At 45.7% G+C, this 27,821-nt stretch overlaps 1 protein-coding gene across 1 annotated transcript in view; it reads right to left on the reverse strand.

The window, feature by feature from the left end:
* Window positions 1-782: 782 nt before the first annotated feature.
* The window catches only part of WNT7A (Wnt family member 7A), a 33,151-nt gene continuing 6,112 nt past the window's right edge, over window positions 783-27,821 (reverse strand). The window contains exons 3-4 of the mRNA XM_083869132.1: window positions 21,115-21,386; window positions 783-4,122 (exon numbers count right to left, since the gene is read on the reverse strand). Coding sequence (XP_083725258.1) covers window positions 3,643-4,122; window positions 21,115-21,386 — 752 coding nt within the window. The 3' untranslated portion in view covers window positions 783-3,642. The remainder of the gene's footprint in view (window positions 4,123-21,114; window positions 21,387-27,821) is intronic.

A 27,821-nucleotide genomic window follows, 5' to 3' on the forward strand; every position in this document is an offset into this window, starting at 1 on the left:
TTAATCATGGACTGATCCATGTTTCATGTAAGTGCTTCTAACATCAAGCTGAGTGCATTCAGATCAGTTGTCCTTTCAAAAGGCCAAGAGGCAAAATTTATTTAGGAATCCTGAGGCAGAATACCTTCATTTCCACAACCCGGGGTTCCACTGTGGGATGGGGAAGGGAGATCCCACAATTATCTTCCCAACCTGCAGCCAGGCTTTTCCTTTCTGCTTCCACTGCTCTCCCTGCCCCTGCTCTGGGCTGTTTCCTCTGGCCCCGTGCAGGCTGTGCCTGGCTCTCCCCTGGCAGCATACGGGAAAAGATGTATTTTCCCTGCAGAGCTGCATTGTCCTGCACTTGTGTGCATTTCAGAGCCATTGTGAGTTCCTTCCCCACGTAAAAACAGAGCTCCTCAGAAAGACCGAGCTGTGGTGGGGGGAGGAATATCTGCAAACCCGTAGATCTTCCCCCTGCTCCTGTTTATTCTTTCTGCCATTCAAGCCCGTTTAGCCAATTAACTCCACATTCATGGCACATTCTGATGGGCCAGATTTCTCCTATCTAAGATGACACAGCCAAATTCCCAAATACTTTCTGGTTGAATGCAGCATTTGGTTTTCCTTGCTCTTTAATTCATGGTTCCCAAACTGTTATTCCAGTTATTAAAGAAATCAACTTCCCCCCCCCCCTTTTTTTTTCCTCTCTGTTTTCTCACCAGCAGCATTGTAAAATATAGGGAAAATGTGTACCAAATTGAATTCCTTGTGCATCCAGTTTTTTATTATTTTGAGTAAAACTATTTCAAGATATTTGTCCTTCAATAATTATTCTGCTAGCTGTACATGGCACATCACTGCATACGGAAATTTACAGGAAGCAGGAGTTTTACACATTACTTTTCTATGGTAAAAACATGCTGCAAAAGTAATAATTTGTAAAGGAAGTCTAATTAGTGAGGAAAATACAGTTTTAATTATGATATGGTATTCACTAAATGAAAGCCCAGTACAAACTATGGGGGAGATCCCAATATTAAATGTTAGATCTGAATTATTGAACCATAATACAAAGTTGTAATGAGCTGTACTGTCTGTGGTTGCATTTTAAATCTTGTTGTGCAGAATTGAGGAGGACTAAGAGCAGTGACTCAATGAAAATTGACAAGTTGTAAGTTTGAAGGTATATTACATTAATAACTTTATTTTGATACCCCATCTTGGTGCCTGAATTGAATAAAAATTCTGTTTTGTGTTAAGTGGCAGGTCTGCAAAAGAAATGTGCATTAACCCCTGATATACATGGCCAGGATTAGGTACTGCATAGGCTTGTGTTGTTAAATAATATACATATACAAGGAGTGAGTTCAAACCCGAGTCCTAACAGGTAGGTTGTCAAACTTGGCAGCATCTTTTGCGATGCTTCTGTTTCCCTTCTCAGAAATTCTCTGTTTTCACAGTGCTGGGTGGGAGTTCTGCCGGAGAAGGATCAGTGCACACAGGGCAGACCTGTGTCAGTACCCCTGGTGACACCTGCTGCTGTGCAGGGGGTCAGTGACACATCCCCATCACTGATGCCTCATTAACTGGGGAGATCCTGCAGTCTGGAAGGAGGAGAGGACCTGATCTGTCCCAGTCAATGTGCAATATCATCTGTAACGCTGGGCCATGTTTCTTGCCCAGTGGAAAACAACATTAGAATTAGACATGTTTCTTTATCAGTCACAAATGAGTGAAGCAGGAGGAACAGAAGGAATCTAAATGCAAAGAAATATTTACCACTCCAATGTCTGAAGATATCAGCAGTGATAAAAAGGAAATACCACAAAGGGAGTGCAAAACAGCTGAATTGGGCTCTGAAAAACAAGTGAGTAGTCTTTAAATTTGCCTCTTTAAACTTGTCCCAATGTTTTTCTGGATTTTTGGGCTCCGGCCTTTTGCGAGGGCAGGGAAGAATAATGTAAATGCCAAAAGGAGCTGGACAGAAAGTAAGCTTTGTATCCTATCTCTGAGAATCAGACGGTGTGTATCATGCAAGTTATTACAGTCACAGTCTACAGTCCTGCCCTGATGGGAATCACATTTGACAGCAGTACAAAGCAGAGGTTTAACTGACAGCACACACAGCACATTTGCGAGTCATAACGCCACAGTTTAATGACTGACGCATGTGGGAAGCTAATTCGGATTTTTTTTTCTTGAATGGGATAAATGAGCATCCAGTTAATACCAATCATGAATTCAAGCCATGTGACAAAATTGATGCTACATACCCTGTTCTTGTTTTGCGTATTCTGCAAACTGAGCTGCAGGAAAAGAGCCAGTTTGTACACACATCCGGAGAGAAAGTTCATCCTGCTTTCTGACACATCCACCAATTGCAGCTGAATGCATCCAGCTTGCTGCTGTTGTGTTCACAAACTAATTACCCTTTCCCTGTTAAATAGCCTAAGAATTACAAATTGTTTGCCTGTTTTGAGAAAAAGTACAGGTTGAACAAGCAGACGTAGTATAAATAAAATATTTATATAAAAATAGTCTCTTACAAAATATACTCTCTTATCCTATGGTTGATTTTTCCAAAAGATGGAATTTTGTCTGGATTTTCTTATTTTTAGACATATTCCAAACAGGATTTTTTAATGCTTCTTTCTTTAATTGAAGAAAAAAAAAAAATAACCACAAAAACTGGTAAAGATTTGTAACCCCTACCACTCCACTTTTGTTCCAGACAACTAGCAGCAAACAGGAGGAAACAAACAAACAAAAACCCCAAAATACAGTGTGTTTGTGTATGTACATATATATAAAGACGCCAGCTTTTGTCCTTAAACATCCAGTAGAACATATCCTGCAAGTCCAACTAATAGAAATATCCTAGTCAAGAATAATATATATACAGCTCCGGTGTTTCCTTGCTGATCCTACAAAATTATTCCACAAAGAAAGCCAGCTATCTACTTTAATTGCAGAATAGTTCCAAAAAGGTTGGTAAAGTTCTTCTTTTAATTAAATAAATTAATATTAGTTTTATCTGAATAAATTGTTAAATATTGTTATTATTATGCCCAAGTGTCCCAAATCCCTGTGCTAAAATCTGCAGCTCACACACACACGAGAAAGGCAGATAAAGCAGTGTCTACAGAGCCCTTTCACAGTTCTTCTCGCTGCAGCAAGTGCTGTGAAGTGGAAAGACGGGCAAGACCAGGAGAAACTTTTCACGGGTGTAGGAGCCTAAATCTGAGTTATCCGCCCACTCCCAGGGGAATTCCCGGGCAAGCTGCGTCCATCCCGTCCTGTGCAGAGCCCTTTTGTAGGGATTTCCCCCGCTCCTCCCGGCTCCTCGCACACGGAGGTGTTGGAGCGCCCCTTTCCCAGACCGAGGGTTGGCTGCCACAGCCAGAGGTTTCTCCCCATCCAGGCAGCCAGCGCTCCTTCCCTTCCCTTCGAGGCGCAGGCTCACTGAGACCATCCTTTGCTCTCTCCTTCGTGTGTCTGGTGGCCCGGGGTGGGCTCTGTTTGGTTTTGTTTCATGACTGACGTTATAAGGGTCTGAAATGAGCAAGGAGACGCGAGGAGAGCTCCGCTCCTCAGCTCCTCTCGGGCACGCCGAGTGCATGTGCAAATGTATGGGGGCCGGGCAGAGCCCCGGGCAGGCGCTCACTTACAGGTGTACACCTCTGTCCTCTCGCTGCACGTGTTGCATTTCACGTAGCAGCACCAGTGGAACTTGCAGTTGCACTGCCACACCCGGGAGTACTGGTGGGTGTTGTAGCCACGGCCGCAGCACATGAGGTCGCAGCCGTTGGACTGCTGGGCAGTCTTGTTGCACATCCTGCCCTGCGTGCCCACGCTGCCCGTCACGGGGTCCTCCTCGCAGTAATTGGGGGATTTCTCGATGTACACCAGGTCCGTGTCCATGGGTTTGCGGTACGAAAGCGGCTTCTTGATCTTGAGGAAGGTGGGGCGCTTGTTGCGGCTGGCGCGGACGGGCTCCACCTGCACGGCCTCGTTGTACTTGTCCTTGAGGATGTAGCCCAGCTCCCGGAACTTGGGCAGCGTGGTCCAGCAGGTTTTAGTGGTGCACGACCCCGAGACCCCGTGGCACTTGCACTCCAGCTTCATGTTTTCCTCCAGGATCTGTGGTGAGGAGAACAGAGAGGGATGAGTTAATAGCAGGGCTGTTGGATGGACCCTGGGTGACGCTCAGGAGTGGGCTTGTTCTGCAGCTGCCACCACACACGGGTCACCCTGCTGGCCCAGGCAGCAAATGCTCATCAGCAGGACCCAGTTCTGCCCACAGAGCTGATTCCCTTCTGCACTTGAGTTCAGCAGAGAGGATAACTCTGCCCAGCCCCACAGCCCAGGGACCAAAGCTCAAACAGGACCCTCCTCAGGCACAGCTTCTCTTCAACATGATTGCCCAGTGCCCAATAGTTTTCTCGTGAATTTAACAAGCTTCATCTTCCCTTCCACCTTCACATCCCCTGAAACTCTGTCCCTGTATCTTCCCCTGCTATTTACCAGCCCAGTCTTTGCCAAACAGAACTGGAGTCCAGCTTTGCTCTGCTCTGTGTCCTGGGCCCTACAGCTGACCCCAGGCAGCAGTGACATTGGGATAATGCAAACACACATCATTCCAGCAATTAATTCCCCACTCTCTTTTACTTGCAAGAGGCCACAATAATTTTGATGATGAAATTCTCCCTAACCTGGCAGAGCCCAGCACTGGAAAGCCCAGCCAGAGGGATTATCAGGGCTCAGGGAGTGGCCACATCATTCTTCCCCTGAGAAAACCCAGCTGATCCATGCAGCTCCAAACCTGGGCAGCCGGGAAAGCTGGAGGGAGGTCAGCGATATGGAAATTGGAATTAACCCTTTGCTGCAGTCTCTCCCTTCACTTTGGGGTGTTTGGAAACAGCAGCCACTGTCACTGGGCATTTTCAGCAGAAAACAACAGCCTGTGCTGAAGGAGCCAAGTCCAGCTCCTAGGCTGGACTTGTGTGGGGATCTCAAGCCTAAAACCTCAGTATGAGCTGGGGGAGGCAAGAACTGATCTAGAGGAAGGTGTCCCTACCCACAGAATGAGGGTTAGAATGAGATGAACTTCAAGATCTTTTCCCATGCAAATCGTTCTGTGACTTTTTGATTCTATGAAATAGATTTATTTTTATTTTAGTCTGTCAGCACGTGGTCTGAAGACAGGATCACAACCCCATAAAGCAGAGGTCCAAGCCTTTGACACACATGAACTCAGCTAGGTCACGTTTTGTGCTACTGGTTTTAAATCAGCTTCTCATGCAAATTATCTAATGACTGCCCTAAAACTCAGATGTGAGAAAATTCCATGTTCTGATCTATATCTTAGCTTCTGCTCAAACTTTGGCTTTATCTTGTTGAGTTTCTCTCTCAGCCACTGCATACTTCTTTTACTGCTCACTCATTCATAAGGCAGGACACTCGGAAGATAGATGAGGAGAGAGAAAAGGAGTTATAGCACAGAAACCGGAAAAATAACATAAATTCCTTTAGCCTCATTTGTACCTTTTTAAAAGCTCTCTTTTTTGAAATTGAAACTAGCCAGGGATACATTTCTCAGCCCTAATTCAACCACTGCTCTCGTGGAAGGGGCTGGCCTTACATCCTGGTACCATGTTCAAACTTGCAACAAAATATTTCCAACCCGCCTGCCATGGGGATCTGCCAAACTGGCTTGGAACACTCACCCAAAACACCTCATGTGCCATCTATCCAGGTAGGGGTTTTGTCCTGGAGTGTGGTTAGGTAGCCTGAATTGCCTTTTGGATTATTTCATTTCCAGGCAGCAGTCTGTGAGGGGTGGGAACTCCTCGGGAAGAGGCTAAGCCAGCAGCTCACAGCACCCCAAACACAGCCAGCCCTGCTCTGCAGCTCCCAGCCCAGCCTGGGCACGGGCACTGGGACTGAAAGGTCTGGTTTGCCTGAACAGGAGAAGTCTGAGCAATACCAGCTGAGCCCCAGGGCCAGGGGTCCTTCCAAGAGGTCCAAAAACACTTGGAGGGAATGGGAAGGAGGAGAGGGGTGAGAAAGTGCTGCTTTATTGTTCTCTTTTCCATTTATTGGTTCTGTATTTCCCTAAGGTTTACCGGCCACCTCTCCCTTTCTCTTTGCACTTGTCAGAGGTGCCAGAGGTTCCAAACCCTGTGCTGAAATCTCTCAGGCACATTTGCCTCATTTCTGTGCCCGGCACTCTGCAGCTGAGCTGGCCCCTCCAGACCTGCCTCTCTACCTGTGGCTCACAACCCCTTTTGTTGCTTCTGTTCTTGCACAGAAATCCATCCTCCTCTCTGGGCTTTCAGGGCCGTGTCCTGCAAATTCAGCAGGAGATGAATTGTCTCCACAGCCTTTAGAAATGAGGCTCTGTGGAACCTGAACCGTCTGGCCTCAGCAAAAGCAAACCCTGCAGTGGTGACTTGATGGCATTATTGTACTCTGATAGCAGGTGCTTGGACTATTTGTTTCACATTAAAATATGAGGATGGTGGTATTTTAATAATATTATATTATTCCAGTACCCTCTGATGAATCAGCTCCTGTAATATGGGATTCCTTGGGAAGGCACAGCAGGCCACAGTTTTTTCCTTGGTTTCTGTGAGCCAGAAGCAGTGCCCTTCCCTTAAAAACTTGGTGAGTGTTAAAACCAGAAAGTATTCCTCACCTTTAATTTCAGAATTTGTTTCTTTGAAGAGATTATCCAGCAGCTCGTACTTTTACATTAGATTAAAACTTTAGGTGTGTTACAGACTGACTTTTAGTAAAATATAAGAGCCTGGAGGGCACAAAATTTCAATTCCAGACCCCCTGGTTTTTACCAAATGACCAAATCCAGCTCCATCAGCCATGGGAAGTAAATCTTGTATGCACCAGTGGGTGCTCTGAACTGGATTAAATGCAGACAAAGAGCTGGAGTTCTTTTAGCTTTGTCCACTTTTTCTTTGAGCTCCTACAGCAAACTGTCAGTACTTGTTTCTCCCTGTGTCTCCCTTTGCCATTTGCCTCTGGGAAATAGTTTGCGTGGGGAGAGCTGGGCTGGCTCTCCCTGCTGATGTTATCTCCAGATGCAGCACCTTTGGGCACTGCTCTTGGGAGCACAACTGTGTTTGCTCTCCCCCTTCAGCTTTGCAGGGAATGTGTGGGGCTGGGAGTGTGACAGCAGCAGCCCAGGAACTGCAGTGGCTGTTCCAGCTCCGTGTGATGCTGTGGCTGTGGAGCCTGCCTGGAGCTGTTCCTGATCCTGCTGTGGCTCTGGAGTGTTTAAGTGACTTGTAGGCCTGTTCTAGCACCAAAGCTCTGAAATCTGGGCGCAGTACAAGAAATACTTGGTGCTTTTGATTGGAAAAAAACCAACAGGAGAGAGCACAAAAAAGAAGCCCTGCTGTCAGAGACAAACCCTATGGAATCATTAATAAATGTGAGAAACTGCATAAAAACCACCCAAATGCAAATTTAAAATTAGCAAAGGCAAACTTAGACAGAAAAGATGGAAAATATTCCCATCAGTGGATGGCCACTAATTATAAACATAGAGCTGCTGTCGAACGTGTTCTGTAGGAGCAGATTTTGCACTGATCTCCTTTGGCGAAGTGACTCGGATGAGCTTGGAAAGGATTGTGTCCTACACTGAGTGACTCATTCCAGACAGGCTTTGATTCCTCACTTCAACATCTTGTGAAGATCTTATTAAGTGCAGCCAAAAGATTTTTTTTTTCTCATGTTTTTGATAAGTTAATCCAGGCAAAGGAATATCTGAAGTCAGTATCAAACAACTTTGCTCTTGAGCACCATGAGCTGTGACTGTCCCAGAAATCTGCTACCCCAGGCAGGCTGAACCCTTTTTCTCATGACAAGAATTTCTGTGTTTTAAATCAAGAAGGACTGGGGAATCACCACAACATGTGACCTACATCAATCGAGCCACCTTTGCACTTTCCTTGGAATAGGTGTCTCAGGAAAATCAGGCAACCTGCTGCTCTGAGGGCTGGTTCTGAGGAGAGCCAAGAGCATTCTGATCATGACCCCAGCTGCAAACACTGCAGCTGGGAGGAATTCCCCAACACCACCATCTACCTTCACTGAGGGGATACCCTGTGTGAAAGAGCAGAAAAACCTTTTCCAGACTTGAAGTCATGACACCCTCAGAAAGGAAGACTTCAGAAATTTTATACTCTCATAAGTTCTATCTTCTGTGTCCTATTTCTGACCTTTCTCTATGCCACTTGAAACAAAAGGTTCCTTTGATTTCTTGTATGCCCTTTTTAGAGTTTCATATTTATTTTTGTACTTTCTGCCTGAAATATTAGTTGTCCTTTACTTCATCTTTATAAAAAATTGATCATATGCAGGAATTATTTTTGAAATGCAGCTTCTGTTTCCCCCAGTATGTCAGACAAGTAAAGAACCAGTATTAGTTAGACTTTCTGCATGGCCACAGTGCTCACACAATGCTGCCAGCACGTGCAAACAGAATGAGGTGTGTTCTTCTCTCCCTGGGCAAGTAGTGATGTTTAAATCACAGACCTGGTGCCCTTCAGACACTGCCTAACATTGTGCAGAATAGCAAATGAACCAGAGCAGGGCCAGTAAAAGCTGAGAGGAATGCAGCAAAAAATATTTTCTCCTGCATATTTTTCTTATACTCCTGATAACCTCCGTGACTTGCTGTAGACTAAATCAATTTGTCACCACTTCTGGGTCCAGAAAGTAAATTTCACAGAATGCTTCTATAGTTGTTATTTTTGAAGAATAGCTGAACTTGGGACAAAAAGGACGTAACTGGTTTCAAGAGGGGAGATTTAATGAGAAGATTCTCACCTGACTTAACTAATTCTCTTCTCAAACAATAAGACCTGGCCCTTGCCTTTTTTCAGGCTGTAGGAGCTGCTCTGAAATCAAACAAAGTGGCACAACACCTCAGAGCCACAGAAACACTGAGGGGGGGAAAAGCCTTACCAGCCCATCCAGTGCCTGATCCCTTCCTTGTCCCCGGCCCAGAGCTCTGAGTGCCACATCCAGGGTGACCTTGGACACCTCCAGTGATGGGGACTCCAAACTGCTCTTGGTGGCCCCTTCTAATGTTCACCAACACCTTCCATGAAGAAATTCTCCCTGAGAATTCAAGTTCTTCCTCAGCTCTCTGGCACTGAGGGGTCCTTCTAGGAGAAAGTTCATTTGCTCTTGGGATAAACTTCTGCCCAAGCCCTCCTGGTGTCACAGGAGTAACAGTGCAAGAGGATCCTGTGCACGTGGCTCAGGCTCTGAGCTTGCCCAGCCCTCAGTTCTCTCTGCCTGATCTGCAAACCGAATTATCACACTTATGGAAGTCAAATGGGGCTCTGCAGTTTGTATTTTCCTCCATCAGGATCCTGCCTGCAGAGATGGTGAGCATGATGTGGCTGCCCCTGACGCTGACAGCTCAGCATCTGCAGGGCTCTGAGAGGAGGGACAGCCCCAAATCCCCCGTGGGGTCGGACCCTCCTGCCTCTGGTGTCCCCAGGGGTTCTCCTCTGTCCCTTCCCGGGATCTGGTAATGCCTGCAGGGCCCTGGGACCCCTCTCCTGTCCTGGCACATCCCAGCTCTCCCGGGCAGGAAGGACCTGCACTCCCATCTCTCTTTGGCCATCCAAATGCAAATCAAACCATTCCCCAGCCGCAGCCTCAGGTTGGGTTTCCCGTGTTGGGCTGGGACAAAGTTCCTGTTTTCTGTGTTTTCTGGGGCACGTTCAGTACAAAACCTCCTCACCCACTCTCTCACAGGAAGTGCTCTTAGAGAACTACAGATTCCAACCACAAATTCCCGAATTAATGCTTAGGTAAGTTGTACATCAGGAAAGAGGCTGAGAGCAGCATTTTCCCAGCATCTGTTGGAAATAGCTAGGAAATGGGGGGTGCTGGTGCTTTCTCAGTGCTGGTGACAAAGGCTCACTGTTTGACAGGTGGCCTGGTTTATTGTTTCATTTTTTTTATAAATATATATGTATATAATAATATATAAATATATATTTTATAAATATACAAATATATAATATATAAACTTATAATAACAATGTATTTATATTATATCTAGTACATGTATTATATAAAATATATTACATATAATATATGATCTATATTACATATACTATATGATCTATATTACATATAATATATCATATATTTATAAATGTACAAATATATAAATTTATATAAGGGTTGTTGAGGGGTCACTGCCATTTTGGCTCCTGGGTACAGCTGCCTGCAGCACCACTTGCCTTTTGGTTCTCTGGGGTTTTCTATTTAAAAGCAGGGCAAATATTCTAACAGGAAAAAAAAATGGAAATAATTTGAAAACATAACTGTCAATGGATTTGATAAACTACTTGTTTTTCAAAAATAACTTTTGTGAGACACATTATCACCTAGATTAGACTGGATCAATGCAGTGCCAAATAAGTGTCATCATGTAGGAAGTTTAAAGATCTGTCATAAAAAGGAACTTGGAAAAAACAGTTCCAAATAAAATCTGGTTTCTTTTAACGTGCTTTCATTTGTTATTGTTAGAATATAGCTGAATTGTCTTCAAGACATTCAACATGTGATTTTATATTCTATAATTAAATGAAAATGTGATTTCCCAACCCCTTACTGAAATGGGATTGTGAGATTAAGGGAAAATTTATCTAGGATTGTTATTGCTGCTGTCCAAGCAAAACTGACACTGTGGACATGATGGATTTTAGCTTGTGAAATACTGAACAGCCTTGTTGTCTGGCCTACCTGGGCACTTTGTAGGATGAAGCTGAAAAAGGCTGGGAATGGGGGTGGTGGCACAGAATTAGAGATAGAGTTGTTGGTAATGTTATCTAGCTTTCCTTCCTATCACTGCATAAGTTTTCCACAGTACATATCTTCCTTTCCAAAAAGATACTGGATGGAAGGTTCATGCCAGAAAGGAATAAAAGATGATGATGGAGGAGTTTTGGAAATGAAGAAACAGCATGGTGCTCACTGACACTAAGACACTGAGTTTAGAAAGAAAATGAGGCAGCAATTTTTCTGCCTTTTGACAGGCTCCCCACACAACAATTCTTCTTAGGTTGTATCTACCTTCCTCACATTCTGGTCACCACTTTAAAATCACCCTAAAACACTGATACTTCCAAGCAGGACTCTCTAAAATTGTGATCTGTGTGGTATTTTGCTATGTATTAAAAATGTTGTGGATGTCCATTGTTCAAAGCATCATTTTCCTTAATCTCTGCTTCACCTTCATCCCTGCAGTCAAGGCATGGAGTGGAACAGTGAAGTCGATGAAAGCTAAACCGAGCAATGTCTGCTGACCTTGACCCCTTCAAAGTCAATACAATCCTTCCAGCATCCCACATCCAGTGTCTGCTTTAAGTTTTGATCCTGGGACAGGGATCTTTATCCATTCTCTGGGCTTCTGAACAAAAATATCATTAAGAAGGTAAGTGTGCTTGTAGGATATGTTTCAGCAGGATATTTCAGCAGGAAGCACTCCCAGGTAAGAGGAACTGAATTTAATTATGCTCCTCTGGGAACACAAGTTAAACTCTTAGGGTTATTCAGACAAGGACGTACGTCACTGCTGCCCCTCACTTTGGGTTTGTCATGGAGCCTGACTCACCCTGCACATAAACAAGATGCAGGCAAAATAAGAAATGACACAACTGGAATTTGTCCTCATTACAACGGATGCACAGGGAGAGGAATGACCAAGGCCTGACTCATTCCCACTGAAATCCACCTTCCCCAGTGCAGGGGAAGCTCTCCAGTGAAGTACTGCCACTAAAGGATTGTGTATGAAGAACTGGGAGCCACCAGGTAGAGCACTTTGACAAATGCTGAAGCTGTCGAGAGAAAAGTTTCCAGAGAGTGATGGAAAGCAAGAGAGCCTCGCTGCTTTCAGACAACTAATCAGGAAACACCTCTTGTGCTAAACTGACAAAGCTAGGTGCTCGCGAGAGCATGAGCTGCAAAATATTATCACTTCATATTGCTTCCACACATCTCCAGCCAATAGCCACACACAGTTAGCTTCATGTTCCTTTGGGTGCACCTCAAACTGTGAGAGTTAACCCTAGGCTACCCAGCAGGTGATAATACACAGGACCTTATTCATCATGCTGCAAAATGTCTACAAATTTTTCATTCTCCAAGACAATAGTTTTAGTTAAAGGGATGTTTTTCCTTTCTATCAACCTTTTTAGGCAATGTCAAAGTAATTCTCCATCAGTTTTGCAGCACTGCCTTTATAAAAGCAGAGTTTCTTAGCTCAACTTCTGCATCAGCTCCTTTGGTCTAGAACAAGGCATGAGCTCTGCTTGTATCTGATGCAGAGACGTATTTAAACTTCAGTCCTTACACTGTTCACAGCTCAGTAAATAGCACTGCAGAGACACTCATGGCCTGCTTTGCCTACCTGCCATTTACTGAGCTGAGAAGAGCCCCTGAGCACCTCACACCCACTCCCATTCCCTTCCTGCCCAGCCCCACTCTTCTCCAGGGATAACACAGACCTGGGCTGTGCAGAGGCTCCTGCCTGGCCCAGGAACACCCTTTAGGTGCATCTCACTTTCAAGTACCACAAGGCTGGGGCTGGTTTCAATATCCAGCATTAATTCTAATTAATCCCAGTGCCTTCTGCCACTAACTGGGCATGAGAGCCAAGCATCCTCCCTGCAGTTCCCTGAAATCTTTCTGTCCTTCCACAGCTCATTTCTGCATCCTCCCAGTACCAACAGGCCTTGTCTGTGTCCTTGGACTAAAAGGTTCTTCTTTGTTCATTGATTTTTTAATTGTTTACTTCAAAATACCTAGGAACACTTTCCATTAAAGCAAAAGTCTGCTCCATTTGTACAGCACATGCCAGAAATTATTTCTCCTGGTGAGCATTCAGGGCTTCATGAGCTCAGAGTTTTCTGCCACAACGTGTCAATGGCAAGGTTTGAAACAAAGTTTGGTTTAACTTTAAGTTCTACCAAAACCTCTGTTGAGTTACAGGCTTAGCTCAGGTAACTGAGTTCATGTTCCTGACTCATCACTGAGGCTCTTGGAAACATTCCTGGAGATACTTTCAGCTCAGGCTCAGGAGGTCTGGGCTGGAACTGCAGGGGATTCCAGTTTCTGCCCCTGTTGGCACAGCATGGAGGAGAAATCCAGCCCCAAGTCCAAGGCTAAGGTTTAATCTGGCAGAGATGCAATGAATGAGGCTGCAGGTGGGAGATCTCCACCAGAATTTGGTGTACACTTCAAGTATAATCTCTTTCTGCATTGGAAGTGCTCTCAGTGAACTGGCCTAACCATTTCCCACTGACTTGGCCAATACCAATCTTCTTTGAGTTTTGCTAAAGTGTGGATATGGAAGATCCCAATAACAGGCAAGGAAATCAGTCTTGGGTTTGGAAACCTAAATCTGCAGTATGACAAATGTCAGCTGGAAGAAACAGAACAGTCCCCAACAGCTATTTCTGAAATTTTTTCAAAAACTTAGGCCAAAATTTAGGCATGAAGCTCAGAAATCTTGGATTCTGATTAGACTTCTCAATGAAACATCAAGGAGCACAGGTTAGTAAATACAATACAAGGCAGGATAGCCAGGCTCATAGGTCAGAGTTAAGGTTAACCGGTGCTGGGTTTGTTCTTGCAACTTTTCATGGAGTCACAGAATGGCTAGAACAGACCTTGAAGCTCATCTTGTTCTAACCCCTCAGTTTTTTGTTCCATGACCAGGATAAGTTTTATAACCCCTAAACGCAGCAGGAATCTGCTGTGGGGTGATTGTGTTCTGTGAAAGCTGCATTGGATTCAAATCAGTAATGTTTCTTTTGTTCTTCAACAGGAGAGACACCAAAGACTCCACCAAGACTCCAAAGGTGCTGAAAAGCCTGGGAGAGGTGAATAATCTACACAGCACCTAGTTTTGTCTAGCTGATAGTCCCCTCTGAGCACTGAATGACAAGTGTGCTCCTATGGGAAGTGTTGCTAACTGTCCAAAGAGAAAGGGCAGATTAAATCAGAAATTGCCCAGAAACCTGTGACCTAGCCCATGGCTTTGCTGAGCAAATTAATCATCAAAGCAAGCATCTGATTATTGCCATTATAAAAGGTGCACAATATTAAATTTGGAATTTGAGATCTTTGTTATTTATGAAGAGAGCCTGGCCCTCAATCCCAGCTCTCTCTGTCAGCAGCATGACAGGCTGTCAGCTCCAGGAATCACACACATGAAATGCAGGTTTTGCTCATAATGCCAGAATCCTCTAAAACTGTGACTGCAGGCGAGCAATAGCATTTATCACTCCCTAATCTCCAGCGTAAATCAGGAATTCACTTTTCAACCACAGGAGATATAGGAGGGAGCCGAAAGCCAAAATACAAGTAGGACCATGTATCACCATTTCTGATTAGCTGAAAGTGGAGGACAAGTGGAATGAAAATTCATTCTTGTGGATTACAGTTCTCGTGCAGTCCAATTCCCTCTCATAATTCAGACCAACATTAATGCTTCCTTTATCTTTCCTCTGGGCTGTTGAGGAGATGCAGAGCTTGTCTGTCAAGCTCGGACTTGCTTTAAGACTATTATCTAAAAAGTAGGAAAGCCATAAATAGTGCTTTGATCCTTTCAAGCACAAACAAAATGCTGTAAGGGTGCAAGGAATCCGTGAATTCTTTTCACACCTAGGAGCTGCCCGGCAGAGCCTTGGGACAAAGTTATGTGAGATTTTGGAAGCAGTCAGTGTTGCCCTGTGGTCCCACCAGCCTCAATGGGAGCTTTCCCATTCAGTGAACTGGATTTCCTCCAAAATCAGTGCTTGGCCTTTCTGGGAATCCTGCTGGCCCAGCAGTGGGGTAATGGAGCTGCCAGGACAGGCTTTGTGGCATTGAAGGCTCCTTTTCTCATTGCACTGAAGTCCAGCTGGGTGCCAGGCCTTGGGGCTGGAGTGCTTGGGGGGAAGGCAGGGACCCAGCACTGGGTGTACCTTGGATAAATGGAACTGAGTCCAGGGCTTTGGTGGACACTCCTCTTTGCCTCTACAGCCACATCAGAGATTTGCCAGAAGATAATTTTCCAGATTCTGTCTGCTCACAGTGAGGCACAAGCCCTGTGTGTAAGCCTTCTCCTAAACATTCTCTGTCCTCCTGGGTTTATTCTAGGCAAAATATTGTCCCAAGAGAGCTCCTAGGACACCCTACATTGGCATTTCTGCTGCATCTAGCACCCGATTCCCTGGCTTTGTGATGTTTTAGCAGTTTTAGCCAATTTTTCATGTATTAATATTACTGCTCTGTGAGTGGAAGTGCTGAGTGTTGTCCTGGCTGAGGATAGTTTGCAGGATGGTTTGGGCATGGCTGTCTCCAGCACAGTGGTGCCACTGCCAGGCTGCAGGTCAGGATCTGCCCAGCTCCCCTGTCGCAGCCCTGACAATGACAGTGGGCTCTGGCAGGATTGGCACTGCCACCATCAACAAGGGGCACCATTCAGCTGAGTGTTTGAGGAGCATCCCTAATACTAAGAATAGGAGTTTCTGAAAAGGAAAGTGAGGAACATTTCTATGCCCATGCCAGAAAAAACAAACTAAACCAAATTAAAAACTGAAACTAAACAAAAAACCCCACCACCACCACAACAACAAGAACATTGGAAAATGTGAAGTGCAGTTACAAAGGCACTGCTGAATCCTGAATTGCAGGGAAGATGGCTGTGCTGCTGGTACTCCAATATCCCTCCATTTCAGGCAGAACTATCAAAGCTCCAGAATTTCAGGCCTATATTCAGAAAAATAGGAATGTTATGTTGCTTGGCAGCCTCTTCTATCAGCTCTGTCTCTTTTCTAACATGATGCTCACAGCATTTTAAGTGGTTCATCTGCAGGAGGCTGTGTTCTGTGCTGCTGCTGGTGCTCAGGTGAAAGGGTAGTTAAGGAAAAAGGTATTTTGAGAGAGGTAGAAATAGCTGTCCCCTCCAGAGAGAGTTAACTGCAGTGGTGACTGCACACCAGGCAAGAAGAGGAAGAAGTTCAGGAAGTCTCATGGCAGCAATGTCCCCCTGAGGTCAGAGAAGCAGCAAGAAATTAATCCCCCAAGTGTGGCTTTCCAGGGACAACCCCTGAGCCCTGTGCTTTCCCAATGCACTGTGTCACTTCAGCTTTGCTGCAGGATTTCACAGGATAAAACACTAAACACCTCAGTCTTTGGTGATCCCTGCATGATCCATTCCAGGAACACGTCCTGGGTGCTCACAGCTTTGATTGGTGTGCAGCAGCTCTGTCAGGCATGTCCTGCTCATTCCCTGGGAGCCTCAGGGCTGGAGGGGAAATCTGAAATGCTCCTGATTCAGAGGAGGGAGACACATTGCAAAGTTACTGCACTTACACATGCCTCCAAAGAGAAATGCTGAATAAAAATCCACCTTGATGTGCTCTTGAAGGCAAAAGCCTTCTAATGCAGCCTGTGCCCATGATTTATACCAATGACTCATAATATTGCATTATACTTAATATGATGTAACGCTGATGCAAGATGCCATTCGTGGAATTTCAATGTCACAGGAAAAAAGAGAGGAGGGAGCAGTCTGGTCATGTACCTTGCCATGCTGTCAGAATGAAATGTTTGCAGCCAGAATGTGTAGAGCCTTTCAGTATCTGCTTCGCTATTTTTTAGCAGGATAACTTGGAGAATAACGTTTATATTTCCTGGAGCATAAATATCTCTCAGACATATATTATTATGTTACTTACAGTAATTTAATCAACTTCATATTTGAGAAGACAAATTTGCTAACAAACAATTCAGTCTTGCAATTATACCCCCTGACATGGAAGCTTGCAGGGCAAATAAGGATTATGCCTTTAAATTAATTGAAGCTTTATCTCCCTTTTCTGACCCAGCTGTTATGAATTCTCCTCCCGTTCTCACTGTGCTGTTTGCTCCTTCCTGCAGTGAATCAGCACTTCAGGAAACACTAATTCAAAGAGGAAAGACACCCTAAACTGTGCTTCTGAAGGTCAGGAATCACTGCTCTTAAGGAGGTTTGACAAATGAGCCTGAGGCTCTGGGGCTGCTCAGGGCTGCCTTGGTGGGGTGTTTGTGACCCCTGTTCAGAACTCTGCCCTTCCAGCAGCAAGGAACTGGTGCTACACCAGTGATCCTGCTGAGTTGTCCCCCTGACAGACAGAAACAGTGAGAGCCCTGTCCCTCAGTGTGAGGAGAGCTGAGCTGGCTGCAGGACACCCTGGCTGTGTTTGTGGTGGGGAGCAGCAGGGTGGGCATGGCTTCTGTCCCCCAGGCTGCCCCTGGGCTGCTCCTGGCTGCATCCTGCCCGTGCTCCAGGGTCTGCAGGCACTGCACCACCCAAGCTGTCCTGCAAAGGAACAGGGATGTTCTCCGCCTCTCTGACCTCTGAAATCCTCCACCTCTGACACCCTCAGCTGTCTCATTTCCAGCAAGAGCTGGCAGATTGTAGAATCACAGAATATCCTGAGCTGGAAGAGATGTCCAGGGATCACCCAGTCCAGCCCCTGGCCCTGCACAGACACCCCAACAACCCCACCCTGGACACCCCTGGCAGAGCTCTCCCAAGGCTCCTGGAGCTCTGGCAGCCCTGGGGCTGTGCTCATTCCCTGGACAATCCTGGATGTGCCCCTGCTCTGATAGAGCTATGTGTTCAGCATGTTCAGAGGCTGCTGCTGGCACCCCAGGGAGCACAGAGACATTGCCTGGGTAAAACAGGACTGTGAGAGGCTGGAAAGCCTTGAACTGAGGTCTCCAGAACTCTTGGATCAGGCTTTTCCTGGTGGTTCTCTGTTGGTTCATACCCTGCAGTACCTCCTATGCCCAGTGTTCCCAGTAAGCCCAGCTGACCATTCTCCACCACTGAGATGGAATGAATGATTATTTTATCAGTGGTTCTCAGGACGACAAGTCGATATTGGTAGATCTGTGAATCCTAGAGTGCATCCTGAGCCACCTGCAGAAGAAGGACCTTGTCACAGGTGAGCACCAGGTGAGTGGCCACAGCACAGTTCCACATTTCAAGACCAAAGAAGTAGAGAGGACTGACTTTTGAACAGTGTCAGAGCAGTGCCTACAGGTGGTGGTAAGAAATCAATGAAAATTGATTTATTTTCGGAAGCCTGGTAGGTGCCAGTCTGTCTCCTAAGTGCATAAATATCATCAAAACCTAGCCACGGGCCAGTGAAACAAGACAAGAATTTGTAGCCCAGAGGAAAGCACCATGAATGGATTGTGTGGAGGCTGATAAGATCCACACTGCTCCAAAAAGGAGAGTTCCACCTCACAACAAGGCTGTCTTTGTTGTGGAACAGTCAGGTTCTGAGAGTCCTGGCATGCCAAATACCTGTAATGGCCTCCCCTGCCAATTGTCTTTAAATACTGTGATCTTTCACACAGGAGCAAAGCCTGAGAAAAATCTCTCTAGCAAAAACATCATTTATTCATTCTTTACAGGGCAGTGGAGCAACAAGCCTCTCCTCAGTCCTGTTCCTCTCCCCTGAAGATTTCAAGCAGAGATGTGTTGGAACAAAGATGGGTAATTTTGCTCTGTGAGGGATGCAGGAAGAAGAGCAGAGCTATCTCCAGATCAGAGCAGTTCCTGAGCCTGCTGGAGAAATGGCAGATGGCCAGAGATAGCACAAACCGCTGCTCTCCCAGATAACAATGCTGAACCTTCCAGGCACCAGATTTCAGGACAGAAAATTGTGCACAGAAAGGTGAGAAACACGAGGAGCCTCACGGGGAGGCTGGGGAGGTTCCTGGAGCCACCTTCCCACAGCCACCTCCAGCACCAGTGGCCTTCCTCTGCCCAAGGTCCAAACCTGGGGCATAACTGAGGCAAAAAAAAGCAGCTTTTCTATTTGCTTGTATTTTTGAGCTTTGCTTTGGAGAAAAAGTTCTGGCCAGTAGGGCAGTCCCAGCCATGTTTGCAGTCTGGTGCAGGCTGGTGTGTCATTTCCTGGGAATCTTTTACTGCCAGCACCCATCAAATACAAGCAGACCTTTCAAGGAAGTAGCTTTGCCACAAAGGTGAAACTCCTCTGTTGTTTTTTGTTTCACTGGGTCTGTGCTTGAGCAGCAGAGCAGGCTGTGGGCGTTGGTGTTTCACCAAGCTTTCCAGGATGTGCCTACATGCTACCAGAAGCTAAGTAATAAAGATCTCAGATCATTCCTTTAGCAAATATTAATGCTCAATCCTTGAGGTTTTCTCGGAATTCAGAGTTCATTTTGCCAGTGTTGAAGTAGAAGTTTTCGCACCACAGAGCCAGACACAGGCTCATACTACACAGAGTAAACCCCAGAATCCCACTTATAAAACTCCTTCAGTAGCATTAAATTGAAGAAGGGTTAGGCTTTTGTTTGGGGTGGAAATGGCTTTTCTTCAATACAATCTGCCTGGCCCCAGCACAACTGGAGATGTCTCAGAGCCTGCAGGTAATTACCACAACAAAAATACCATCCACAAATTAACTGCTGCTCCCAACTTCCTTCTCCCATTTGCCTCTAAGTCACACTCACATGATGCTGGAATCAGGACTATTGCACAGGAGGAGGTAAAAGGAGAGCTGAGGAAGCAGAGATTGCCATCCCTGGGAGATGGGATCAGCACAGCTCCTGCAGGGAGAGCCCTGCTGGGCTGTGGGAGCACACAGGCATCCCTGGATGTTCCAGCTGCTGGAATTGGAGGCAGAGCCCCGCTGGGACTGGCCCCGCTGGGACTGCCTGGGAATGCCTGACCTGCAGGACCTGGGAAGTACAGCTCACACCAGCCTGAGTGCTGTGCCTGCCCCAGCTGGAGATCAAAAATACAGCTGAGGCAGCAAACCTCAGTGCCTGCTCAGTGCCTGGATCCCCAGGACACCTCTGTGGGAGCTGCTGGGGTCCTGCCTTCCCAAGGGCTGCTCTCAGTCCCGCAGGGCGGGATGGGTGGGAATGCTGCTGTGCTGAGCCCAAATCCCTGTCACAGTGTGAGCACACAGTGACAGGGACTCAGCCTGCCTGCTGGAGCCTTTTCCTCTTCACACGGGCAGCTCTCACACAAAGAGAGGTTTGAACAGTGGGGCTGAAAATGATCCCTTTTCAGCTGAGTGAGACATTCATGTCTGAACCTGACGAGGCTCCTGCTCTCCCACACGGTAGCAGGCAGCTTTTATCAGAAGTACCGTTTGACTTCCCAGATAAAACGTTTGTTTTATTTTTTTCCTCCTTTTTTACAGCTGGAAAGAGTAACATTTAGACAAATGTTTGATGAGCAGATGGTCCAACAACCTGCAGAGGTGCCTACTTGTCTACTGTGAACGGTGTCAGCAAAGCAGCCCAGTGGCTCTCCTGCTCTGCAGGGCACCAAACCCCATCCCAGCACCAGGATGGTCATGGCTGTCAGGATACAAATTCCTCTGGGCCCCATCCATACAGGCCCAGGGGTGGTCAGAAACGTGAGGACTGAATTAAAACTTTCAGAGAAACTAAAATACATAAATCCATGCAGACATGAGGTAGAAATGCAAGTTTAGTCTTAAATTAAGTGAGTAAGAGACTGAATTAGTTAGTAAGAAAAGGCCCTAAAACCTAGTTTAAAGTTCAGTAGTTTCACCTTTTACAAAATTAATTAAATTCTACACATAACAAAAACAATGTAGCGTTGCTAGATAGAACAAGATAAAGTTATATATGTAGAATTTATATTGTATATATATGTATATTGTATATATATATATGTACTTTCATACATCAATCTTAGGTTAGGATAGGTCCAATAAAGCAATAGTAGACTTGTGTTTGTACCTGATTGGCTAAAAATAGAATAAAATACTCTGCTTTGAGCGTGCTAGGACACTCACAGATTGAGTGTTGTCGCTGCTGGTACCGCTACTACTACTAATAAGATGCTACTGCTCCTGCTGAGATATAAAGACCTTATGCTAAAAGGCTTTCTACACACTGCCACAAACTGTAACAACTTCACCTTCACGAGGCTAATTTTAGCCATACAACAAAGGACTTTTACCATTACCCAGCTTCTATAATCCTCAGTAAACACGCACCAAAAACTGAAAACGCGGGGACAGCGGGGCCACCCACCTTTCTCCCGGCCTCGTTGTTGTGCAGGTTCATGAGCGTCCTGGCGTTCTGCTTGATCTCACGAGCGTCCACGAAGACCTTGGCGAAGCCGATGCCGTAGCGGATGTCGGCGGAGCAGCCGCCCCATTTCCAGCCCTCCTCCTTGTGGTACTGGCCCTGCTTCTCCTTGTCGCAGCCGCAGTCGCTGAGGTTGCCCTGCGTGCAGGCCGCGGTGATGGCGTGCGCCACGCCGGCCGCGATGATGGCGTAGGTGAAGGCGGCCTCCCTGCTCCCTGCAAGGCAGAGAGGGCCGTGAGAGCCGTGGGGACACCACGGGCACTGCTCTGAGGGGAACGGGCAATTCCTGCTCTTGGAAATGCTGGAAATCTGCACCACAAACAGGGCTCTGCCCCTCAGAGCGTTGGCGTGGTGGGCGCTCGTCTCTAAAGCGTGAAGCAGGGGAGACCAAGCGTTGTTCAGGGTGATACCTTAGGATTTTAGATTTTAGTTAAATCTACAGTTTTCTAGAAGATATTTTATGACTACTAGTACTAGTACTGCATTAGTGTATAACTCTAAACCCCATATAGAACATTAGTTAACCGTCTTCACACTTTGGTGAGAAAAACAATCCCTCTGGGCCTGAAACTCAGGGACATCTGACTGCCTCATTCCCCAAAAAGTATAAATAACAGTGAGCTGGGGGGGAGTGAACTTGGGGTAAATGACTTCATTACCTGAAGCTGTAATTGGAGTGCTAACCCCTGATCTGTAAATGAACCAAACTTAAAATTGTCTGAAAAACTCATTACCATCATCCACCTTGGGTGTACACCCTGGGTGTAGCCTCTGGGAGGTTCTGACTGCCCAAGGTGTACCAATCGAAGGCCTTCAATAAATACCCACTTTATTCTCTTAACTTTGCCTAGCCTCTGTTCCAGGGAACCACTCCAAGGCATCAAGGCAGCTTCATCTCTGTATTTCCAGATGCTATCAGAAGGAGGCAAACTAAACTTGTGGCAAAAGAGTGGAGTGGCAAATGCTTGAGCTCAAAAAAAAAAAAAAAAAAGAAAGCAAAACAAAATAGGTGGGCTTGGGGGTTAAATTGTTAAAACATCCATACACTCAACTTCTTAAAAATTCAACTCAGAAATAGGATTTTATTTAAAAATTCAATCCTACACTAAATGGTATTTTTACAGGACGACCGCTTCTGTTGGACCCTTGCTCTGAAAACATTTTAACTCAGCTGGGGCATTTTTTTAATGCTGTAGGTGTCAAAAAGTTTTCAACACTGACATCTGTGCTGACTCAATGAAATGTCTTGGGTTTAATTTCAAAATTTCTCATAAAATGAAGAAAAACTCCTGACCTGTTGTAGGCACCGTGACCAGAGCAACTGTGACCAAGTAACAGCCTCACCAGAGGGCTGTGAGACTGAGGTTGGGCCAATTACTTTGTGCAATAAGGCCATAATGACTTGGGGGGGAGTTCTCACTTCAAACCTAAGATTTAATTTCTTTTTTGGAAGTTTTGTTGCATCCCAGTGTGTATTTCCCATAGGAGGACCCTCTTGGATGTGTGAGACTTCCGGTGCCAGTTCAGCTGAGAGAGGGTTCTTCACAGCCTGAGCAGGTGTGCAGAGGTTGCCCATGAATATCAACCAGCCCTTCAAAATTTTTATATCTCCCAAACCAAGAACTTGCCCTACTCTTATTTCTCCAGTGACCAAATGCACCCTTGTTCAATAGGATCAGAATCAGGCTCTTAATTAGGGGAGTGCAGATGGGAAGATCTGCTTCCCTCCTCCAAGTGCCCATCAGCCACATCTTGGCAGACCTCAGCTGCTGGCAGGAGTTTGTTACCCATGAAACAAACCCACTTCTGCTGTTCACTGCATTTCACAAAGAAATCACCACTTGGGAAAGAAAACTCCCAGCCCTTCAGCCTTGGCTGCATCCCTTTGGTGTAATACGATCTGAATTTCCCTGCCTGTCACTTTTAATGATAAATGTTCACTTCCTTATGTCGAGGAAGTAAAATGGAAAACAAGATGACATTATCACAATCTGTTAATAGTCAACTTCGTGCCCTCTATTAGCAAAGGCAGTATTCCCCTAGTGCTGCTACGTGCTGCATTTATTAAGGAATTTACAGTCAATTATCAGACTTCCTCAAAGGATTCCTTGTTTCTCTCTACTTTAAAAAAAAAATATCATAAAATGATTTGTCTTGACTGTGGAAGTTGCAGATGAAGCTTTCTAGAACTTTTGGCTTTTTATAAAAATCTGAATGTGCAAGAGAAATCCCAGGTTTTAGGTGTATTTGGAGTGGAGTGCCTCCTCCACTTTACACTCATCAACACTCATCAGCGTTTTAAGCACAACACTGTGGAAAAGGCACTGACAAACAGTGTACTATAAGAAGTCCCACTTGATCTCTCAGAGGGCAGCAATGCATCACACCAGGTTTATGTCCCATGAAGCAGCAAATGGGACATTGCCACAGAAATATTTTTGAGTTGAATTTACATGTGGCTCTTTTTTCGCTTTGATTACTTTTGTTCAGAACAAGTTCTTGTCAAGATCTAGAACAAAAAAACACTGGGAGATCACTTTAATCTGATACACTCAGCATTGTAGAGGCTGAGCAGCTCTTTTGCTTTTTAGAGGGGAGAAAAATGAAATGTAGAAAATATAAAATTAGTAAAAGCAGAGTCAGAAGCCAGTGTCAGGCTTGATCATAACTTACATTACATAAATTATTTTATAAGTTTGCCTTATTTGGGAGAAAATCTTAACAGCCTTTAAAAAGCTGAATTTTGGAGATTACAAGGTAAACAAAGCAAGTGCCTAGAAGAATTGACACAGGTAGGAAGTGCCTTGGCACTTGTGCTGTGGTGATAAAGTGATGTGAGTTTGTCACGTTCTGCATCCAACTGTTCCTGTTTCTCATAAATTATTGACTTTTTAAAGTCTCATTACCTTGGCCTGGCTCACAGAAATGCCAGCATGGGAGGGAGGCCCAGAGCAGCCTGAGTCTCTCCTGTGACAGAGCTGGAGGTCCCAGGGGCTTGTGCCCAGACAGGGTAACCTGAGCACAGGACTGTTCCTGCCACTTCTAAGTAGAAATTCTACTCCTCTCCTTTGGATTTCAGCAGAGAGCTGAAATTCCTGGAGGGTCTCAGGGGGAAATGTACCTTTACCCAGGTACGGCCAGGCAGCTGCTGCTGCAGAAGTCAGACAAAGGTGGAGAGGCACCTGTCACAGAATTATGGAATCCCAAATGGTTTGGGTTGGAAGAGACCTCAAAGCTCCTCTCATTCCACCCCTGCCTCGGGCAGGGATATTTCCAGCACTGCAGGGTGCTCCAAGCCCCGTCCAACCTGCCCTGGACATGTATAGAAATTACAAGCCCTCCTTTCAGCCCCCAAATCACACATTCTTCTCCTTATCTCAGAGCATGGCAAACACTCCAGAGCTGGACTCCAAGCACTGGAACCTCCGGAGGAGGACCTGGCAGTGGTCAAAGGGTGCTCTGGCCATTCCAAGACCCATGACCTGAAGGGTTCCAGCCATGGCTCTGCTCCCTCACCTCCCCTGGGGCTGTCCCCAGCCTCACTGAGCGCCTCAGTGCTGTGTGACCACGAGGGCTCCTCTCCAAGGGTTGGACAGAAATATCCTCCTGCTTTTCCTGGGCTTTTTTGGGTGTGCAGCACATTGCAGCTCCATTTGCTGTGATGGCACAGAGCTTGGTGCTGATGGCTTCCAAAATTTCTGCAGCTCCATCTGCTGATGCAGATCCTCCCCCAGGGCTCCAAGTCCTGTCTGCAGACCCTGCACTGGGCAGGGCACCTTGCCAGGCTCTCTGTCCCTCTGTCTCTGAGCTCTGCACAGTCAGCCCCCACCCTGGTGTGCCAGGTGTCACCAAGGGAACCACTGAGAGTCACAGGTGGGTGCAGACACAGCTATTACCTCGGTATTACCAGGGCAGCTGCTCTCCTAATGCTGAGCACAATTATACACAGCCCATGTACACCTTGGAGCCCTAACTCTGCAAACCCTCACTGCATGCCTCTGCTTTTGGATATGAATGTTTGCTAGGCTGGCTTTGGGTTGATCAGCCTGTCCACCAGCTGCATAGACTGGTCTGCATTCTAGTTTTAATTTAGCTAACTTCATCTGGGTTTAAGTTTAATCTTTAAATTTGAAAACTTTGTAAAAACTTCATTCACACAGATTAGAAATGGGAACTTATTTTTTAAAAGAGATGCAATATCTTGATGTTGCTTGGAAAACAAAGCCTAAGCCTGCAAAATGCAGGGTGAATTCCCTTGCAGGAAGTCAGAAGGTGCTCAGCAGTTTGGGATCTCAGGGTGTTTCTAAACAGCCTGTCCCACCCTATCAGTCCCCCTCATAAATTGACTAAGCTGTGAAATAAAAGAGAGACAAATTTCTGTTTATCTCACTGGAAAACATGGGTTGTATTTTCTGCTATTTAAAGCCAAAGGGTCAGAGAGGGAGTTATCTGCAGTGACATGAGCTGAAATATGATTGGGAAAATATAAAGATGGAAAACACAGCGTACCTTGCCAATTATGTGCCACAGCAAACATTACTCCTCATCTCTCTATAGAGGCCATAACTCACAGCCTGGAAAAATGCAGAGCAGAACCCATCCCCTGTCTGCTTTGGGCTTTGCCTCCTCCTTTTCTTTGTAGACTAGATATGGCCCAGCAGGGTTTTTTATTTTCATCTCTCTTTAACCTACCATGACTGATTAATTAGAATGGTAGCTTAAAAAAAAAAATCATTGAAGTATTCTCTTCCTAATTTTTTCTTCCCCTTCTGTTCAAAGTTTGGGGGGTTGGTGCCTTAAAATATTGTATTCAGTTGAAATTAAAAGGATGGTTACCCATAAAAGAGCACTGTGGCTTTACAAAGGTTAGCACAAATAAATAAAATACAGAGTGGCTTCAAGAGGCATTCAAGACTCTGGGGGATTAGTCCCTGCCCACTTTCACAAGCTGAAGTTCCTTTCATCGACACATGAAACTTTTGCAGAGGAAACACTCCAGCTGAAGAGATCATTTCTGAAAACACTACCTTTAAATTTATAAAGTTACTACTCAAGGCACATGCACTGCGAAAATCACAGCCATTATTTTGGAGTTCAGATAAGTCTCTCCTGAGCCCCCACACCCCAGCCCTGCTGGAGAGCCCTGCCACAGGAGATCTTCCACCTTCCCAACCAGATGCAATCTTCCTGTTTCTCTGGAACAAGTACTCACAAGACACATCTGAAGGCAAGTATGAAAACCTTGTGATGGGAATTCCAACTGCAGTGACCTTGGGGCAATGTTTTATCTTGTAGTGACAGTCCCTGCTGAGAAAGATTGACTTTTTGGCATAAAGCAGCTTTGGATGATCAGGCCATATTTCAGCCTGGCCTCTGTTTTGCCTGCAAATAACTGTTCTGTAAGACACTGACAGCAAAAACTGGTTGGAAGGGCTGGAAACCTCACCCAGAAATTCAGACTCTGACCTCACCTGACTAGACAGCAACACTCCTGTTGATGACATTTTTTCCTGTGCATCTTGGGGGGTTCATAACAGCAGTGGTTCATAAAACAGAGTATTTATCAAACTTTCCTCTAAATATTGACCAAACCAAATAGAGCAGCAGCAGCACTCAGAGCTCAGTTTCCCACAGCCCTGGGCAGGTAATCTTCCATGCAATATAAAACCAACAAGGATTTTCCTGCCAGAGCTCCAGGAGCACTTGGACAGTGCTCCCAGGTGTGACCAGGGTGGGATTATTGGGGTGTTGGCACAGGGCTGGGCTCAGTGACCTCTGATGGTCCCTTCCAGCTCAGGAGATTCTGGGATTCCACCAAGTTGTTCACTTGGTCTGTTATTCTGGAATGCAAACAATCTGACTTCAAAACCTGACACGAGAGACCACAGCAGTGTTTAAAATCAAAATACTCCCTGAAATGATTGAAGATTAAATCTGTTCTTCAGCAGACCTGTACTGGGACATTTTCAAAAGCCTTTGTCTCTAACACAGTGATAATATGAAGATTTACTCCTCATTTTCCTGCTAATTTTTCTGTTAAATCTACCCAGCCAGAGAGGAGAATGTCCTAGATCTTCTTCTCTTTTCCACAGCAGCAGGAGAGCTCTTCCTGACAGCTGTGAACAGCTTGGGGAAAGGTTTGCCCTGTAGGGCAGCTGCCATTCGTTCCAATAGGCAGGAGTGGGAAGGTCCCTTCTTCCCTTACGTGGTTTGAAGCCATAGAAGTTGGTTTTGATATCTGGAAAACAAATCACTGCTAAGTTCAGTCCAGTAGAGCCAAGAGTGCAGTGGGTAAAGGAAAGCCAGCAGGCTCTCCTGGTTCACTGTGTGCAGAGGGGCTGGGCTGCCCTGCTGTGCTCATCAGCTTTGGGACCAGCCTGCCCATGGTGATTATTCTTTTCATTTCATCTTTCCTTATTCCCAAGAGTCATGTCAGGTGGCCGAAGTATCAATGTGACTGTACTGAAGCATTTTCCAGGGTAGAAGAGAGCAAAGAACTGCAGCATTTTAGTAAGACCAGGATGAAGACCTGGCTGAAACATTTTGCTGTAATGCTCCTTGCAGACCAGCACTCACACCTCAGGACTCCCTCTGTCCTGCCCCTCACAGGGTCCTTGCAGCCTTTGCAGGGTTCTTGTTCCTCTCTTCTC

Source organism: Zosterops lateralis, assembly GCF_965231275.1.
Source record: "Zosterops lateralis genome assembly, chromosome: 11".
NCBI lineage: Eukaryota > Metazoa > Chordata > Aves > Passeriformes > Zosteropidae > Zosterops > Zosterops lateralis.